This window comes from Vombatus ursinus, unplaced genomic scaffold (genome assembly GCF_900497805.2).
Source record: "Vombatus ursinus unplaced genomic scaffold, bare-nosed wombat genome assembly UNPS02014821.1, whole genome shotgun sequence".
NCBI lineage: Eukaryota > Metazoa > Chordata > Mammalia > Diprotodontia > Vombatidae > Vombatus > Vombatus ursinus.
In genome coordinates this window covers 50,570,331-50,590,615 of record NW_020954599.1, presented here as the reverse complement: position 1 = coordinate 50,590,615, position 20,285 = coordinate 50,570,331, and the positions used below count along the sequence as shown (strand labels likewise).

The 20,285-nt window shown below is 36.0% G+C and overlaps 1 protein-coding gene across 3 annotated transcripts in view; it reads left to right on the top strand.

Moving 5' to 3' along the window:
- The first annotated feature begins 805 nt into the window (after positions 1–805).
- Positions 806–20,285, top strand: part of CLCN3 (chloride voltage-gated channel 3) — a 106,799-nt gene continuing 87,319 nt past the window's right edge. Inside the window, exons 1-2 of one of the 3 annotated variants that reach the window (XM_027837424.1) lie at positions 806–1,004; positions 14,400–14,575. In XM_027837424.1, the coding sequence (XP_027693225.1) occupies positions 14,416–14,575 (160 nt within the window). In that variant the 5' untranslated portion in view covers positions 806–1,004; positions 14,400–14,415. Of the gene's footprint in view, positions 1,160–14,399; positions 14,576–20,285 lie in introns of all 3 variants that reach the window. The other 2 variants (XM_027837423.1, XM_027837426.1) reach the window with 2 other exon arrangements.

Below are 20,285 nucleotides of genomic sequence, written 5' to 3'. Positions count from 1 at the left end.
TAAAGAGAAAAAGACTCAAGAGGAGGGGGACAACGAAGGCAGAATGCTGCATACATTGTCAGATGAGGTCATGGCAGTTCTCTTGGTTTAACTAATTTTCTTCATTACCAGGGAGGATTACACGGTGGTAGGGGGTGGGGTGAGGAATGAGGCGAAATGACGCTAATGTGGAAAACAAAAAGCCAGAATACCAATTATTTAAAAAATTAAACCCAGAGGATTGCGTAGGATGGAGTATGAGACCTGGGACTCCATGCAACCTGCGCGCTCGCTCACTTGCTTTATTGCCATCTGCCGGGTGAAAGCCACCGACCCATGGGGTCCCGGTAGAGGCTTTTTGTAATACGATTATTATTACTTAATTCTTGTTACTGGACTAGCAGCTAACATTTGCACAGCGCCTCCACACTTGCAAAGAGCAAGACATGCCCAATCTCATTCTCTCAGGGCTGTCCTAAGAAGAACGCATGGGCTTCTCTCCCCAGCAGCTCGCCATGCAGTATCTGCACTTGCCGGCGAAAGGCGAGACAGACGTTCCTTTCCCGTTCACGTCCACGTCCTGCGCAATGACGTCACCACGCCGATGACGCGCCCGGCCCTTTCCGGCTTCTTCTCCTCTATCTTCTCTGGGTCGGGGCTGGCACGAGCCGAGCTTCTCGTTGCGCAGTCGTTGTTGGGTCTGTGGCCTGCACTTGGGGGTTGGGGTGACGAGGCAGGGCCGGAGGGCGTGGCGCTGCGCTGGACCGGGCCGGGCCTTGTTGGGTCAGGTCGGGCCGGGCCCGGCAGGTCTCCCCTGCCCCTCCCCCCCAGGAGTTCCAGCATGGGTCCTGCTGGCATCCACTGACGGTTCTTGCCCCGGTTCATTTTATTGTGAGGGAAGTGGGTTGAACCGAATACGAGAAGCAACTGACTTCATGCCGCTCCTGTGCTTGGAGGAGGACCAAAAAAAAAAAAGTCCCACCTGGCAAAAATTCCGTGTCCTCTTCATCAATAGAAACCCTCAGGTATTTCCTCAACCGTGATAGTGTTTGGGTTTCGCTTTTGCTTTTTTGTCCTTGGACGTCCCCCGCATAGCTAGGTCTCCCGGGTGAGACAGATGCAGGAAACCGAGGCGGCGCCAATTCCAGCCACGGGTTTTGCTATGCCTCTGAGCTGTGAGGTGAGTTAAAACGTCTGGCAATAAGGAGTGCCTTGGTTTTCACGTTTCAGGCTTGGGGCTGGGGAAGGTGGGGGGACCCGCCTGAATTTGGTGGGTCTGTCTGACCAGCTCCTGCACGGTGACTTTCTCGGGTGACATGAACCCACGTGATAGTTAACTCACACGGATTCTGTTTACGCCCTTGTACTTTTTTCATTCTTGCTAGTTAACTCCATCCAAGGAGGCGTCATCGAACCTTTTTACATGGTATTGGAAGCAAGTCATAAGTTAATGAAGCTTATTTTTGTTTGTTTTTTTTAAATCGTGTGTTAAGCATTTCTCGGTTTTCGAATGAATCCTTTTGATGTTGCTCCCTAATAAAGATAGCTAGTATTTATGTAGAGTGCTTTAAGGTTTGCAGAACATTGACACTTGTCATTTCATTCAGTCTCTATAGTTTTAATTGGCTGTGTACACACACACGCACACACACACACTCTCTATAGTGGGCAATCCTGACATTTATTTTGCAGTTAACATCCTTGTACAACCTCCCCCTCCCCACCTTTTTTTTTTTTTTAAATTTGAGGATATTAAAGATGATTACAGACCCTTTACTGGATAAAAGCAAACAAAAGTTCCAGTTCTTCATTACAATGTTTTTCGGACATATTTGAAAGTTTTTCAACCCTTATATAATTCAGCACCGTTGTGGTTTATATAATTGACTTACTTGGTCGTGGCCCTTCCAAAAATATATGCTGTTTTTCACTTTTGCTAATGTGCAGAATTGGTCTACAAGGTCATTTTTATCTTCTGGGCTGGAGTGGGAATATTTTAACTGATGTAATCTTATCTCCTTTTGAAAGTCACTAGAAAATAAGTTCACGAGTATATATGTCAGTATATATAAAAGATTTTGCTGTCATTTGTGTTCTGTCTGTGGGAAAGATATCTGAAAACCACATACATAGATTACAAGATCTCTTCCCCATTAAAATTGAGAATAGTTGCATGTGTCCTTTTGGTTAGCAGCCATTGTGATTTTGGGGGCAATTTTTGTGGCAGGAAGTGGGGTGGAGATTTGAAATGAACAGATTGTTTTAGATGGTGTTAGTAGGCTTATAATTTTCTGATAAAATTTGTTTTAGATCAGTAGAAGTCCACATTGGAGTGAAGAGTTGGTATGGCTTGGCAGAATATGAGTGAGCTTGAAATTGATTATAGAATCCAGAGCTGAGGAAATCATATAGATAATCCCTTCCTTTTAGAGGTAGGAAAATAGAGATAGGGAAAGCATAGACTGGTTTTCCATGTGATGCCAAGCTTAATCTGTATTGTCATTAAAAAAAACAGTTATGGACTTGGATCACCCACACTATTCAGTAGTTATCTAGCCTATGCATCATATGTGTCCCATTCAGCATAATGGTATTGTATATTAAATGTTAGTAAATTGACTGCTCAACTTATTGTGATTTAGCCTTGTCATTTCGTGTTATGACAGGTCTGAACAACCTGCAGCACTTATGGCCCTTAGGCCATTTACTGCCTGCCAAAGGATTTTTGATGGCCCACCAGAAATGTAGAGGAAAATATCCTTTGTATGGAGAGGAAGTCCTTTGGCATGCCACCATTGGTGGGCTGCAGGTTGTGCAGGCCTGTGTTATGACATGTAAGTAATATTTCAGGAAGGCCCATTTGTAATCTTGTATTGTAATTGACTCATCCTGCTGCCTTATAGATAGCTTAATATATGTCTCATGCAAACTTGTTAACGTATGGAAACATACATATAGAGCTAGGCAATGTGATAGAGCATAAGGGACATGGCAGTACTAGGTTAATTGACCATCCCATCATACCAATTTAACTTGATATTGTCTTCCTTCCTTCCTTCCCTCCTCTTTTATCTTTCTCCCTGTTTTGTTTGCCCTTTCTTGTCCTGGCACATTTTGTTGAGCATACACTCAACAGCTAGAAGACAGACAGAATACTTAACTTAAAAGTTAGGAGATATGAATTTATAATCCTGTCTCTGATACTAGCTATATGCCCTTGAGCAAATCACTTAACCATTATGAGCCTCAGTTGCCTCATCTTTAAAATAGGGATAATATCTTACATGGTTGTTGTGATATTAAAATGATATAGTAAATATAAAGTAATTCATAAACTTTAAGCTGTTGTATAAATTCAAGTTATTATATACACCTATAACCCTTGCCCTTAGTTAAATCTGTGTGGAGTTATTGTCTATACTGTGATAGAAGCTTAGTGCTTCTGCTAGCCCTGATGTATTGTGGCAGAAAATGAGGTGGAGATTTGAAATGAACAGATTGTCTCTTTCTGTGAAAAATAATTTTCTAATTTTCTAATCTACTTGCTATAGATCAGTGGAATTCCATATTGGAGTGCAGGGTTGGTAAGAGTGTGGCAGAGTATGGGTGGGCTTGAAATTGATCATAGAGCCAATAGCTAAGGAGATCATACAGATAATCTAGTGAAACCCTCTCTTTTTAGAGATAGGGAAATTGGGGCTCAAAAAGGTTGTGGCTGGTGTGAAGTAGCTTGTAGAGGTGCAAGGTACCTGTTTACTTTTCCATAGGCTTGCCCATGATGACATCCAGTGATGTGGACACTGCTTATCCTATTAGTACACTCAGCATTAAAAAGCTGCTGCATTGCTGGTTAGCATACTAATCTACATGCAGCCTAGGGTACCAAAGAAGTATTTCCAGAATGAGTAGCTGTGAGTTTTCAAGACACTCCCTTGGCTTATCTGTCTTTTTTTCCATCATTTTTTATCCTTGTGTTTCTCCTTCCTCCAGCCCTATATACTTCTAAATCTATCTAGATTTAAAAAAATTTTTTTAAACTAATCCTGGCCTTTATTCATCACAGCTATGAAGATATCTCAATAATTTGTTAGTATTTGAAAATGTTGTTTTGCTGTTTAATCAGTGTATACAAAACTTCTCTAATTCAATGGCAATATTAACAAAGCTTGTACAGTGAACAATATAAGTGTAATAAAATGATTCAAGGTGTTATTTTAAGTGTATGTATGTTTGTGTATGTATATGTACATATAAGACTCTAATCCCAAGGTTCTTTTAACATATATACACATACAGAGATTGATAAGATTCACTTTATATTCCGTTAAATTAGGGAGGGTGAGGAAAGGGTTCCTCAAGACCCTGTCCTTCCTTAGATCTTTCCCATATCTATCAGGACAGACATACAGAGACTTTGAGCATATAATTTTTTCTTAGGATGACACTTCTGATCTATATATGGATAACAGAAAGATATATTGGGTCCATCCCTGAACTTTCTTTTATTCAGTCACATCTACAAAACATCTTCAAATGTATATCTTGTCACTAAATTAAACATGGTGAAGATGTTGCATATTAGAACCCTTATACTGTTTAACTTCATTTTAAAAATGAGGTATCTCCACCTGAGTTTCCAGGCAAAGATACTGATCTGTTCCAGGCAAGGAAATTTATAGTAAATTTTGAATTAATACTACTCATTTATTGACAGATTTGATTGCTTTACCTTAATATTTCCTGAATCATCTCTTTTCATTCTTTTATAAATGCAGCCTTACTTTGAGGCATGGATTAGCAACCTATGGAAAGAGTGTCAAAGAAGACACATGGGTTGATCCTGGAGGTAATAGAGATCCTTTTGAATGTATTGACTTGAGGAGAGGGGAGTATATGACATGATTAGGCCTGAGCTTTAGGTCGATCACTTTGGTTGCTTAAAGGGTGGATTATTGTGCAATATTGGTGCAATACCTGCAGCAGGGTGGCAGCGGTAAAAGTGGAGAGAAGGGACATGAGAGATGTTGGTGAAAGTAGAAATGACAAGACTTGGCAATAGATTTGGATATTCGTGGTGAGTGTGAAGTATGGATTGAGGAGGACATTGAGATTCTGAGCCTGAGTCAATGGGAGGATAGTGGTGCCCCACGATATGTATAGGAAAATTTGGAAAAGGGGAGGGTTTACTGTTAATCAGTTTTGTACTAGAAATGCTTGCTTTAGCAATAAGAGAAGAAAAAGAAATTGAAGGAAATAGAATAGGCAGTGAAGAAACAAAGCTATCACTCTTTGCAGATGATATGATGGTATACTTAGAGAATCCTAGAGAATTAACTAAAAAGCTACTTGAAATAATTAACAATTTTAGCAAAGTTGCATGATATAAAATAGACCCACATAAATCATTGGCATTCCCACATATTACTAACAAAGCCCAGCAGCAGGAGATAGAAAGAGAAATTCCATTTAAAGTAATTGTAGACAATATAAGATATCTGGGAATACCTGCCAAGACAAACCCAGGAACTGTATGAACACAATTACAAAAACACTTTTCACACAAATGAAGTCAGATCTAAATAACTGGAAAAATATCAGTTGTGTATGGGTAGGCCAAGCTAATATAATAAAAATGACAGTTCTACCTAAATTAATTTATTCAGTGCCATACCAATCAAACTACCAAAAAACTATTTTATAGAACTAGAAAAAATAACACAATTCATCTGGAAGAACAAAAGGACCAGAATATCAAGGGAATTAAGGAAAAGAAATGCAAGGAAATGTGGCCTAACCGTTCCAGATCTAAACTGTATTATAAAGCAGCAATTATCAAAACTGTTTGGTATTGGAATAGGTTAGGTATGCAAGACACAGTAGTCAGTGACTATAGTAATCTACTATATGATAAATCCAAAAACTCCAGTTTCTGGGAAAAGAACTCACTATTTGACAAAAACCCTTGGGAAAACTGGAAAATAGTATGGCAGAAACTAGGCATGAACCAACATCTTATACCATATGCTAAAATAAAGTCAAAATGAGTACATGATTTAGTCATAAAGGATGATACTATAAGCAATAGGAGAGCAGGGAATACTTTACCTGTCATTTAGGGAGAAGGGAAGAATTTATAACCAAGCAAGAGACAGAGAACATTATGAAATGCAAAATGGATAATTTTGACTACATTAAATTGAATTAATGCAACCAAGATTAGAAGGGAAGCAGAAAGTTGAGAAACGGTTTTTACGGTCAGTGTGTCAGATAAAGTCCTCACTTCTAAAATATGTAGAGAACTGAGTCAACTTTATAAGAATACAAGTCATTCCCCAATTGATAAATAGTCAAATGATATGAATGGGCAGTTTTCAGAGGAAGAAATTAAAGCTATCTGTAGCCATATGAAAAAATGCCCTAAATCACTATTGATTAGAGAAATGCAAATTAAAACAATTCTAAGGTACCACATCACACCTACCAGATTGGTTAACATGACAAAACTGGAAAATGATAAATGTTGGAGAAGATGTGGGAAAATTGGAACCCTAATACATTGTTGGTGGAGTTTTGAACTGATCCAAATATTCTGGAGAGCAATTTGGAACTACACTCATAGGGCTATAAAACTGTGCATACCCTTTGATCCAGCAATAGCAATACTAGGTCTGTATTCCAAAGAGATCATAAAAAAGGGAAAAGGACCCACATGTACAAAAATATTTATAGCAGCTCTTTTTTATTTTTTGGCAGTTCCTTATTTGTTAGATTTTAAGTCAAATTGCTTTAGAACATGAACCATTTGTTGAGTACGTACTGAATGTTTAGCATAATTTTAGTCTGTGCGGAGGAGTGGTGGGGGATAAGAATGAGGAAGGTTGGAGATGGAAGGTGGAAGCAGCACCCCTGGGTCAAGTTTTAGAATTTGATTGGCTGGCTCTGTTCTTCTCTTTCTCTCTCTTTTTTAATTTATTTATTTGCTTTTAGTTTTTAGCATTCACTTCCATAAGCTTTTGAGTTTTAAATTTTCTTCCCCTCCTTCCTCTCCCCCATCCCCAAGATAGCATACTATAACAGCTCTTTTTTTAGCGGCAAAGAATTGGAAATTGAGGGAAAGCCAATCACTTTGAGAATGGCTGAACAAGCTGTGGTATATGAATGTAATGGAATACTATTGTTCCATAAGAAATGATGAGCAGGAAGGTTTCAGAAAAACTTGGAAAGATTTATATGAACTGATGCCAGTGAAATGAGTAGAACCAAGAGAACCTCATACATAATAACAGCAACATTGTGTGATGATCAACTTTGATAGACTTAGCACTTCTCAGCACTGCAATGATCTAAGACAATTCCAAAAGACTCATAATAGAAAGTGCTATCCACATTCACAAAAAAATCTATGGCATCTTAATGTAGATCAAAGCATACCATTTTCTCTCTTTTTTTTTTCTTTCTCATAGTTTTTCCCTTTTGTTCTTATTCTTCTTTCACAACATGAAAGAATGTGGAAATATTCTAATAATTCCACTAATGTGGAAATATGTTTAATATGATTGTACATGTATAGCCTGTATCAGATTGCATGCTGTATTGGGGGAATTTAGAACTCAAAATCTTATAAAAGTGAATGCTGAAAACTAAACATAAATAAATTTAAAAAAAAAGAAAAATGGAAGGTTTTGGGGGAAAGATAATGAATTCTGTTTTGAACATAATGAATTTGAGAGGTATGTGGGCCATCCATTTCAAGATGTCTAAAAGACAGTTGGTGATTTGAGAGTGGAGGTCAGAAGAGGGTTTCAGGCTGGATAAAAAGGGTCCAGAAATAATCTATATAGAGATGATAAATTGAACCCATGGGCACTGATGAGATTACCAAGCAAGGTAGTTTAAGAGACAAAAGTGCTCAGGATAGAAACCTGGGGGATAGTCATATTTAGTGGGTGTGACTTGGAGGAGAATCCAGTAAAGGGGGCTGAAAAGGAGTAATAAGTCATGTAAGATGATCAGATAGAAAATGCTTTATTTGGCATTTAACTTGTTATAACCTGCCCCCTTCCTACCTTTCTAATCCAACATTTACTCTCTTCTGTTTACTCTAAATCCAGCTATACTTGCCCAATTCCTGTTCCTTACACTGACCCTAACCCTGCACTGACTGTCTTATGCACATGGAATACTCTTCCCTCCCCACCTCTGGCTTCTAGCTTTATGGACTCAGAGTTCAGTTCATATTCCACTTTCTGCAGGAAGCCTTTTCCGGTCTTCCTCACTGCTAATACATTCTGAGATTAACTTTCATTTATACCCTCTATATCATGTGTGTACATTGCTATTTGCATGTTATCTCTGCCCCCAGCCCCCATTAAAATGTGAGCTCCTTGAGAACCTTGTTTTTGCCTTTATACAGAGTAAGTGCTTAATAAATGTTTGTTGACTGACTGGACTACAGGTATCCTTTCCACGTCTGGGGTGGGGGGAGGTTTTTAGAGGTGTGGTATCTCCGAAATCTGGAAAATCTGTGTAAAATATTTTGGGCCCTCCCTTTGTACCAGAGAAGGAGTCTGAATTATTGTGGTATTAAAAGATAAAATATGTTGATACTGTACCATACTATACATATATTTTATACATTACTGAGTTTCTAAACTTTTTCTATGTTGTCTTCAGCTTCTACAAAACTTCCCCCAAATTCCCATTTAATCTCTTATGCTGACTCATGATATATTGAAACTGTGATGGGAAAAGTCTTGATGTGGAAGGGATAACTCTAGTATCTCTTATTGGAAGTATGGTTATGAATTTCCTTTTCCTTTTGCCTTTCACAATTCCAAAATATATTCTTATTTCCCTGATTACATGTAATAATCCTCAAATAATGTTTGTTTAACTGGCTGTCTTCCCTTTATAGTTGCTTGTATTCTTGTTCGTGTTGTTAATTCTTCCCTAAGGGCATGGACTATATCTTTGATTCATTATTACTTAGCATTGCACCTTATGAATGTAGGTTTTTAATCCTTATTTTTTTTTTGAATTGTGATGAATCTCTGTGCACAAAGTAGTTCAGTATATTGGTTAGAAAACAGTTGGTCTCAGGAAGGCTTGTTTTTAAGTTCTGCTTCTGACACATACTGACTTAAGTGGGCCTCAGTGAATCATTTAACCTCTTGGTAACCTATGAAACTCTTCAGGACTTATGAGTATCAGAAAAATTATTAGGAAAAATTATGGGGAAATCTCCCTTTATCAGTAAAAGGAACTTCCTATTAGGGAGTTCAGTATGCTATTGAAATTACAGATTTGGGCTATAACAAAGATTTATTTGTGTATGGTGAGATTGAGTAAGATTGAGATCATGAGGGTGAGAAATAGAATATAAAAAACTATGTATGGTTTAGTGGCCCCTGTTTCTATTTGAATTTGACACTACTGCTCTAGGCAGCTCTTTTAAGACTAACAGTTCAAGAGAATGTGCATACTTGAGTTGACAGTGAGTTTCCTCACTTGTGAATTCTTCACATTAGTGAAATAAAAGTACAACTCTCACCCCTATCATATATTACATAGTTTTTTCATAAATATAAAGATACAATATCATCTGATACCTTGATGAGTCAAAGATGATGTTGATTTTATTTTATTTTATTTTTAAGGCAACTAGGGTTAAGTGACTTGCCCAGAGTCACACAGCTAGTAGGTGCCAAGTGTTTGGTCTGAGGCCAGATTTGAACTGAGGTCCTCCTGACTTCAGGGCCAGTGCTCTATCCACTGTGCCGCCTAGCTGCCCCTGATGTTGATTTTAAAACCAGGAAAATGTAACACTAAGGAAAATTGAAAGACCATTTTCACTAAAGATATAAATACTAAATAAAATATTAGCCAATCTAACATTAAGATTTTGACTACTGAGGGTTTATATGAGCAGTGGAAGATTGAGTCAGCATCAGAAAGACAAATGTAATACAACATAAACCCAACTTCATCTTCTCCAACAAATTTATCATATCAGATGCAAAAAACATTGATAAATGACACTGATTCATATTTTAAAAAACACTTAAAAGAATAGATATAGAAGAATTTTACCTCAACACTATATAAAAATTTTGACTTTAAGCCAAGAGCCACCATACTATGCCATGGAGAAAACATTAGAAGCATTCGGAAAATAAAACACCACTTTTAACATAGTATTAGAAATTCTAGCATTTGAAATAAGACAAGAAAAATATATTAGAAGGATTAACATTGGAAATGAAAGGTAAAAATACTATTATTTGCAGATGAAATTGTAACTAGAAAATCCAGTGACCTCAACCAAAAAATCAACATGCAATGAATGATTTCAGTGAAGTTACGGTATATGTATGTGTGTATTAACCCTTAAAATAAATTGAATTCTTAAAGAAGATTTTAAGAACTTCATTTACAGTAATAACAAATGTAAAATGTTTGAGTTGTAATTTACCTAGTGATAGGACCATTATCCACCAGGGATCTTCCCCCGCCCCCCACCCCCCAAGTTAGGTTATTTTTTTCCCTAAACAGTGCCAAAACTGTCCTGGTAAATTTATTCGCCCAGATTGGATCTTCACCGAAGAGCATAAACTCCAGCCTTTGTGTGGGATGGGACCCTTTTAAATTTTGTCTTGAGGCCTTTCTAGTTAGCATGTCCTGCTGACCAGAATCGTTTCCAGAAGAATAGAAAGAGGACCTGCTTCTATTCTAGCTAAGCCCAACTGTGTCCATATTGAATATCTTTTCTATTTTATAGCTAAGTAACCTTTAAAAACTTTTATTTCACTTTCACAAAGATCCAGCCTCTCTCTTTCCCCCTTCCCTTCCTCACTGAGAATGCAAGGGGGAAAAAAATCAACCTTCCTACAAATATGTATAGTCAAGGAAAACAATTCTCACATTGACCGTATCCCCTGTACCCCCCCTACCCCCCAGCCAAAGAAAAATCTATATCTGTACTCGGAGTCTATTATCTCTCTGTCAAAAGGTCAGTAGCATGTTGCATCATGAGTCCTCTGGAATTGTGGTTGGTCATTGCATTGATCAGAGTTATTAATTCTTTCAAAGTTGTTTGTCTTTACAATATTGTTATTTTTATAAATTAGAAAACCTTGTGTTACCTGTTTAATGACCTACAGGTGCCTCATTTCATTCCAACTTCTAACCTCAACAGAGTGCAGACCTGCCTCTAACAACTAGAAACACACAGAATCTGTCAGATAAATACGATTAAAATAAAAGAGAACTAAACATTCAGGAGGAACATTCAGTGTTCATAAATAGGTTAGGTTAATATAGCAAAAATTGCAATTTATATATTTATACCTTGAATGCAATGCTAATCAAACTGTAAAGGGGCTTTATAGAAGTAGACAAAATCATAATGAACTTTATATGGAAAAAATATTAACAATACTATTAAGGAGTATACTAAAAAGTAAGGCAAATGAACAGAATTTTGTAATCATAGTCCTTAAAACATTACAAAGCAGTTATCAAAACTAATAGTACTTGGCAAAAAAAGAGATCAATGAAATAAAATGTATACGTGAAACATCTGCTCAAATGTATACAAACCGTTAATTAAATGGATCTGTGATCTCATTGTGGAGGTTTCTTCCTTTGATGCAGATTTCGATTCATCCATACCTTCCCATCCTATGCAACTCTTGTCACTATCCACTATCCTCCCAATAGTTTGCTAGAGGGGAGTCTATCCACACTGCCGAAGCTCTTGCTTTTTCCAAACTGAGAAGGTATCACTGGAGCACTCTGGCCTTCTGTCAGTTATTTCTTACTCTTGCCACAAGACCAACCCATCTTCTCTTTTTGCCAAATAATTGCTTGATGTCATACTTTATTTCTATTCTTTGAAGTTCCTTGTTATGTATATACTGTTTCCCCTACCCCCATATGCGTGTGTGTATAAATATATGTAGATGTCTAATTATAAGTATTCACACATAGGTTAGTGTTTGACAGAATTTTAGAATGATAACTTATAAGTTAATTAGGCAGTTATAATACAAAAGTTTGAAGAAAACAATGTTTTCCTTATTTCAAAGTTTTCAATACAACTTCAGTGTATCAGAGAGAACACTTAATGTGAAATAAGACTTAGATTCAAATGACCTTGACTTTGAGAAATCACTGACCATAAGACTCCATTCCTTGTTCTGTAAATTGGAGGTAACGGTATTTGAAAGATAGGCTTTTTTTTTTTTAATTTTTTTAGGCAATTGGGGTTAAATGACTTGCCCGGGGTCACACAGCCAGTAAGTGTCAAGTGTTTGATCTGAAGCCACATTTAAATTCAGGTCCTGCTAATTTCAGGGCCGGTGCTCTAAAAGATATGCCTTTGAAAGATAGGAAAGTTATAAGTGAGGGTCAAAGGAGATAATAATGAGATAATAAAGAACTTTATAAAACATGCTATAAATGTTAACTATTAGTGACAATAATATACCCTTACTACAGCATCATGTCTTTATATTTTATCATGTACCTGTAGAATATACCATCCTTTTTTTTTTTTTTTTTTTTTTTTTTGGTGTGCAGTGGGGTGAAATGACTTGCGCGGTCACATAGCTATTAAGTATAGTGTCTGAAATCACATTTGAACTCAGGTCCTCCTGACTCCGGGGCCGGTGTTCTGTCCACTGTGCCACCTAGCTGCCCCCTATTCCATCCTTTTCAATGTAATAATACTGCTTGACAGTTTACAGACTGCTCTCCTCACAATTCCACAGAGGATAGGTAAAATATTATCTAAATTAAAAAGGAATAAATGTTTAATCAGTTTTCTTTGAAAGTTTTTGTTATAATTTTTGGTATCTTCTAAGAAATTAGAAAAGTATAGATAATTCTGTCTTGGACTTGATTAGCTTAGGCAACTGTTGGCAACTGGTTACATTTCTCTGTTTTTGATGAATTCTGTTTTCTCCAGAAAATTATATTTCTGGAAGTAAACATAACTATTTTTATTATGTTATTTGATTATATTTTTACAAAGAGAACTGGAAAATTGTTAGTCATTCTTTTAGGCCTTTCTAGCCACTCTCTGCCATTACTTTACCATAAGTAGATTGTTTTTTGTATTCAGATTTCCAAATGTTTAGAAAATCTTAAGGTAGCAGTACATCTTTATAGCTCTAGAATAATAGTTTCTTTCTACTTCTTTTCTTTAGTATATGTCTTTGGTACAACTCACATAATGAGCACTTTTTTAAAATTAAATTTGATTGTATTTTCAGATATACATTCCCTTCTACCCCTCACCCTTCTTCCTCCATTAAAAAATCAAGAAAGACAAAACCCCTGTTACAAACAAGTATAGTCAAGCAAAACAGATTCCTTCATTGGCTAAGTCCCAAAAAACCATGTATCAATTTGTACTCTTGAGTCCTTCAGCTCTTTCAGGAACTGGGTAACATGTTTCATTTTGAGTCCTCTGAAATTGTGGTTGGTCATTTAATGATCCCTATCTTACAAAGCTGTACCCTTTTCTGGCTGCTTGTTCATGACTACTCTTTCAGCCCTTTACTTTTAGAGCTTTTAAGACATCTATTAACCAGTACACTTCTGTTAGATGCTAATTTTCATATAACTTATATAATATAATTCATATAATTTTAGATCTAGAAAGGGCAATAGAAATCATCTAGTCCAACACCCTCATTTTACAGACAAGGAAGGTGAGATCCTTTGAGTTTCATTAATATCTAATATCATCTCCAAGATGGAATGGCCTGCCACCTAGAAATGACAAAAACATTATAGGAATATATGAATCCATGTGGAATTCTTAGATGTAACAAAATTGGAACAAAAGTCTGTTACTGTTACTTGGTTTACATTTATTTTCTGCCTTATGCTTTATAAAGACCTTTCTATAATCATAACCGGTCTCCCAGGTTTTTGCTCTTTGGTAGAAAGTTACCAAGTAGAAATGTTTTAAAAGAATTTAGGTAGTGAGTAATGAATACTAGTTGTCTGTATAATTAAAATGAGAGTATTGGAAATAAGAATGGTAAAGATTAAATTGTGGTCTTATTTGTTGCTATTGGTAATGAAAAATGTAATTGTGATTTAATCTTTCATTAAGGAGTAACTGTCTATTTAACCTTCGACTATAAACTCAGAATATAAATAATGAATTAAAGAACAAGGATAGGATATTGTAGAACCAGTAAAGCAATCATTCAGTACTTGATTTGTATCTTTGAAAAACAGAATTTTTAATAGGTAAACAGTTGGTAATAGGTAAATGTAATATTACCTTTAAACATTCTGAAATCTCATTTAGATTTTGTCTTTTGGTATTGTTATAAATTGCATAGTATAATATTGCATATCAAGAGAATACTAAAACACAATGTTCTTTCTAAAATTTTCTTTAGTTCATCAAATAACTAAATGGAGTCTGAGCAGCTGTTCCATAGAGGCTACTATCGAAATAGCTACAACAGTATAACAAGTGCAAGTAGTGACGAGGAACTTTTAGATGGAGCAGGTGTTATTATGGACTTCCAGACCTCTGAAGATGACAATTTGTTAGATGGTGATGCCTCAATTGGTAAGTTGGCATTGCAGTTTCTATTTTGGATGATGTATATTGTTTCAAGTATTTATGTGGAGGATTTAATGCTAGATTTTCCAAAAATAAAATATTTTATTCTTTTGTTTACAGTAGTTCACTATTTTCAAAACTGGTAATACTTTTTCCTTTCATTTTAACTTAATTTCCTATGAAGAAGCTTGGTTTATAGATGCATTTAGAATGTATGTAATTGACAAATCTGATAAAATAACAGTTCTACTTAACTTTTTTCAGTTGATCCTAAACTCTTTTTCCCTGAAACAATGTGATTTACTATGGAGAGAAGTGGCGCTGATAGTCTTTTGGGGGAATGGGAGGTGTTGGGAAGGAATCTGTGGTGAGATAGAGGCAGATTGATAATTTTGGAGTCAGGAAAGAGGTACTGAAAGTCCTTAGAATTGGCAGCATGATACTCTCTCTAAAGTATCTCACCTTTATTTCAGTTGGTTAAGATGTTGGAGCTGCTATGGGCAGTGGATCATAGCAGTAGCTACCCACAGGCTGCTATCATCTGTAAGACTGACTAGTTGAACATGATTGACCTTTTGTGAAATTCTTGGAATATGGTAATTGTTGGCTTTGGAAACTATCAGTAGGAAAAAGAACCTCTTCTTTAACTTTGTGCCTTTGCCTTGAGTAAAAAAGAGCTGGTGATGTTGCTAGAAAGGTTTTGAAAGAAGGGGTACTTTATTGGCAGAGTAATACTCTAGGCCTACACAGATCAGAATAACGAAAGAAAAGTGCTGCCTTAATGTGTAGTTGTGTATGGAAGTTTTTTATGAGTCTGGGAAATGTTTAAAAATATTTTGTACTTTTTAGTTTTGTGCTCCTGAGAATAACAAAATGAGAAGTTGTATTAAATACTTTGAACTCCAGTTTGAGTTTTTATATATGGGCTAAGAAAATAGTGGAAATAATTATTCTGAAATGTAGGAAAACGTTTTTCAAGAATCACAGTGGAAGATAACCAGTCAGTTCTACTGTCGGGGGAGAGTGGGCAACATGAATGCAGGCTAGTAAACAAAAAAATAACAAAGCACCTTTGAGAGAAGGCTCCCAGTTAGGGGGAACAAGAAAGGCCTAGGAAGCCAAATCTGAGTTATTCTTTGAAAGCAGTTTGGAATTCATTGAGGCTGACATGAAGAAGGAATGATTTCCAGATGTGGGGAGCCTCTTGTGAGAAAGCATAAAGGCAGGAAATGAAATATTATGTACTTGGGAACAGCTCGCAGGTCAGTTTGATTGGAAAGGAGAATGCATGAAGGGCAATTATGTAAAATACTGGAAAAAATAGGTGGTAGCCAGATTTGGAATACTGTAAAGGCCAAACCATTGAGTTTGTATTTTATTCTAGAGCCACTGAAGATTTTGGAATAGGACGATGATATGGTCATATCTCTGTTTTAGGAATATGAAGTTGATAGCATCATGGAGAGAGGAGAGACTGAAAGTAGAGAGATGAATTAGGAGGTTATTGTAATGTAGTCCTGGAGAGAGGTGATAAAGGCCTTAACTACTATAATGGCCGTGTGAGTGGAGAGATGAGATGGATATAAGTGATGTGCAAAAATGATCAACTAGATTTGCAGCTGTTCATATATAGAAGGTAGGAAAGAGTGAAGAATGAAAGATGACCTCAGAGTTCTTGATTCTTGACTATGTTTGTTATCTATTTGAGTATATCTCGCTATTTTTGATACTATTTTGTGTACATTTCCTTTGATGTATTTTCGTGTACTTCTCTTACTCCGTAGTAATTTCTGTATTGGAGCTTCTTTTCCCTTGGCTCATTGTCATTTTGGTGAGTTGTAATTTTCTTGTAGAAACTTATGGTAATTTTGTTCCTTTTTAAGTATTTCTCTTGTTATTTTTGAGGAGGATCTCAAGTTGTTCATCTCCCATTAGATCTCTCTGCCATTTTTCTGGAAATTGCTCTAGTGTGGAAATTCCACTGGACCATAACTTAGAAGACCCAAGTTTTAGTCTAAGTCTTGTTATTAGCTAGTTGTGTGACTGTGGTAAAATTCACTTAGCTTCTTTGGGCCTTAATATCCTTATTTGGATTATAGCAGATAATCTTTAAAGACCCAGCTAGTCCTAAATGTCTGTGTTTGATTCTGTGTGAAAGGGGAGATTCAACTTTGTGCAGCTTGATAAGGTAAGACTAGGATTGATTCTATTCAACAACAATTTATTAAGTCCAGAGCACTGGGGGAAAGAGACAAAAATGAAATAGTTCCTGCCCTCATAGGGTCACAGATTTAAACTCTTGAACATAGTCAGTTGAAGTAGACTTGGAGCCAGAGGATCCGAGACCCCTGTATTTGTCACCACATAGGTAACCAGACAAGCTGTTAGATAGGAGCTCAGTTCCATCGCAGATTCACTGGATTGGGCCTGACTTAAGGTGTTAGTATTCCTTTATTATCCTTTTCTTAGTGGCTGGTGAGATGAGGGGTATGGTGGGAGGGGGGAAGAGAAGAGAACATCTACCCATTAGTACAGCATCTGTAGCTTTCCACGCTTACTGGCCAGTGCTCGCCAAATAGATAGAGAAACAGACAAAGAAGGAAACATGCCAACAATAAGCTCATAAGCTTACGTTAACTTTGGTTATATAGTGATGTGTCAGTATAGAGCAAGCACATTGGGGGTGTTCATGGGTTAAGTTTGAGTGTTTACATTATCTAGCATGGCGCAAGCGCAGTGGGAGTGTTTATGGTAGTCTTGGTTCCTGACCGAATGTTATCAAAGCAAATCCATGCCACATATACAAGCCATTTAACTTCCCTGAAGGCATAATATTTATACTTCAGAACCACTGTTATAAGCTATTGTGAAGAAAGCATTTATAAACCATAAAGTTCCATATAAATTCGTTCATATCCTTATCATTTTTTATCAGGAAGAGACGTAAGATGTTATCTAGTCCATTCTCCTCATTTTACAGATTAGGGAACAGAATTAAAAAAAAATTAATTGACTTGCCCAAGGTCTCACCGGTAGGAAGTAAGCTTAATGTAAAGATTCAAACTGAGATCTCCTGGCTCTGAATTCACTTTTCTTGATGAGACTTTATCCCTTAAGAGGATATATTATTGTCATCAATACTTCTTTATTAATGACATTTTGTTTGCTTGCCATAGAGCTTTATTTTAAAACTAACTAAGTTATTTGGTGCCAATAATCTCTTTTTGAAAAATGTTGAAGGTATATCTGATGCAATGTCAGTCTTGTCTTCTTAGGACTCATTTAATAAAAAACAAAAGTTTGTTCTAATGGCTGTGGACAAATTGAGGAGATCTGCTGAAGATAATATGTTAGCTGAAACCTTGAGATACTTTTGTTTTGAACTAAAGATTATTTAAGTCATAAGGTTATTTAGATTGAGTCAGAAAGTAAAGCCAGTCATTAAAAAGTGGTGTTAAGAATTATTTTTCAGTAATTATTGTCATTAAAGAGTAGCGATATAATTCTTGTCTTATTGATAATGAAATGTATATTATCATAGAATTAGAGTAATATATTCAGATGTACTGATTTTACCAGAAAAATTGCTAGGCATGACTGATATGTGAAATAACAGTCAGGTATTCATTTGGTAAATGATTAAAAGTATCTTTAGTGATTGGTCTAGTTTGATCATACTTAAAAATAACATTACTTACTTTCTAAGTCTCTTTTCACTTTGGGTCATGTTATGGAAGATTTGAGTATTAATATTTCATATGCAAACATAATACTGTCTTAGATCACTTTGCTGAATAACTTGAGGAGGGTGGCAGGATGGGAGTGTTCGTGTCAATTTACTTTCTTCTTTCCTTCTGTCCATCCAGCAGCATGAAATAGTATAGAGAGCGCCCTAGATTTGGAGTCTGAAGATGTGGGTTAGTTAGAGTCTTGGCCCTGCTATTTACTGTCTTTGTGATGTTGGACAGGTCACTTTATTTGCCTCTCTGGACTTTAGTTTTCTCATCTCCAAAATTAAGTGTTAGACTATTCATGGGTATAAAATTTTATGATCCTATAATGTAGGGCAGAAAATATTGCTTTAGGAAACTACACATTTTTGAATTCTCAGGGATTTATTTTCTTTCTATATACATATATATATACACACACATATATACACACATATACACATATATATGTATATATACCTTTTATTGATGCCTTTTGTCTTTCCTTTAATCATTTATCTCCCTTTCCCCCCAATCCCATCTTTTTTTCAGCCTTTTCAATATTATCTTTCCATATTTTGTTAATCTTTGTCCTCTTTGCCAGGTTTCTGTTTATGAGTTAGTGTGCATTTCTCTTACCATTAGTAATTTGGCAAAGATTTTCATGTAATGATTCATACATACTTTGATAGTTTGCAGTTCTTTTGAAAACAGTTGTTTATATTCTTTGACCACTTATCTGTTGAGGAATGACTTGCTGTAGTATCCTCGTCCATTCTTTATAGGATGTTTTCTGTGCTGTTTATGAAGTCAGAACTGATTTCTATATGGCTTGGTTTAGCTCCCTTCTGATATAGCTGTAGTAGAAAACTATTCTTTAGCATTCATTAAATAGACAGATTATTCTTTCTGATTTACTTTTTATTTTCAGTTATACTTTTATTGGGCATAATGAATTGTGTATAATATATTGCTCATGTCAGTTTCTCATATTTCAAGGTGATGAAACTCTCTCTGTTTGATAAATGACCTTCCTCCTTTGAACTTACATTGTATTTACCTTGAGATATTGTATATAATGGTTGCTGTGTTTGTGTCATCTCTGTATGTCAAAGTGCATGTGGATATAGATTTAGTCTTAGCAAATAATAACTAGCAAATAAATAGTGCCTGCTAAGTACTTTACAAATATCACATTTGGTCCTCACAGCAACCCTGAGAGGTTATTATCCCTGTTTTACATTTGAGTTAAGTGAGGCAAATAGAGGGATAAGTGATTTGCTCAAAGTCACACAGCTAGTGAGTGTTTGAAGCTGGATTTGAACTCAAGTCTTTGTTTCTAGGTCTAATGCTGTATTCATTGCACCTTCTAGCTGCCTAGGTAGTAAACTTTGTATCTCCTACAGCACCTCACACAGTATTCTATACATGGTAGACACAATATATGTTTATTGAAATAATGAACAGAAAAATAAACTGCATGTGAAATAAGTTAATTACCTTTTTTCCAAAGTTGAAGGATACAGAACTTGGTATAAATGGATAGAGAAACTCTAATAGGATTTCATATCTCTTATAGTTCTTTTTATGAAGTGAATTGGGGATAGAGATGGAAAGGTTGAGGGGGAAATATTTTTCTTTTCCTTTTTTCCTGAGGACTTTAGCTCCTTTTTTATCCAAAAAGGAAAAAAAAAGATCAAAATTATTATTAAAATGATAAATAAAATACTACTTAGAATGGACTCATCCATTTCTAAAAAATGAAATGATTGGGAAACTTTATATAAAAGAATACCATCTCAGAATGTTACAATGCTTTACATGGAGTTCAAACAGTACAGTAAAACTCAAGGACTGTTGGTTTTGCCTCTAGGGGGCATTGCAACATCAGTTGTAAAATATGTGTATTGCTACTGTAGGGAGATTTAATATCATAGGGTCACAGTTTTAGAGTGAGAAGGTTTAGCATTTACATCTACTCTAACTCTCTCATTGTACACATGAAG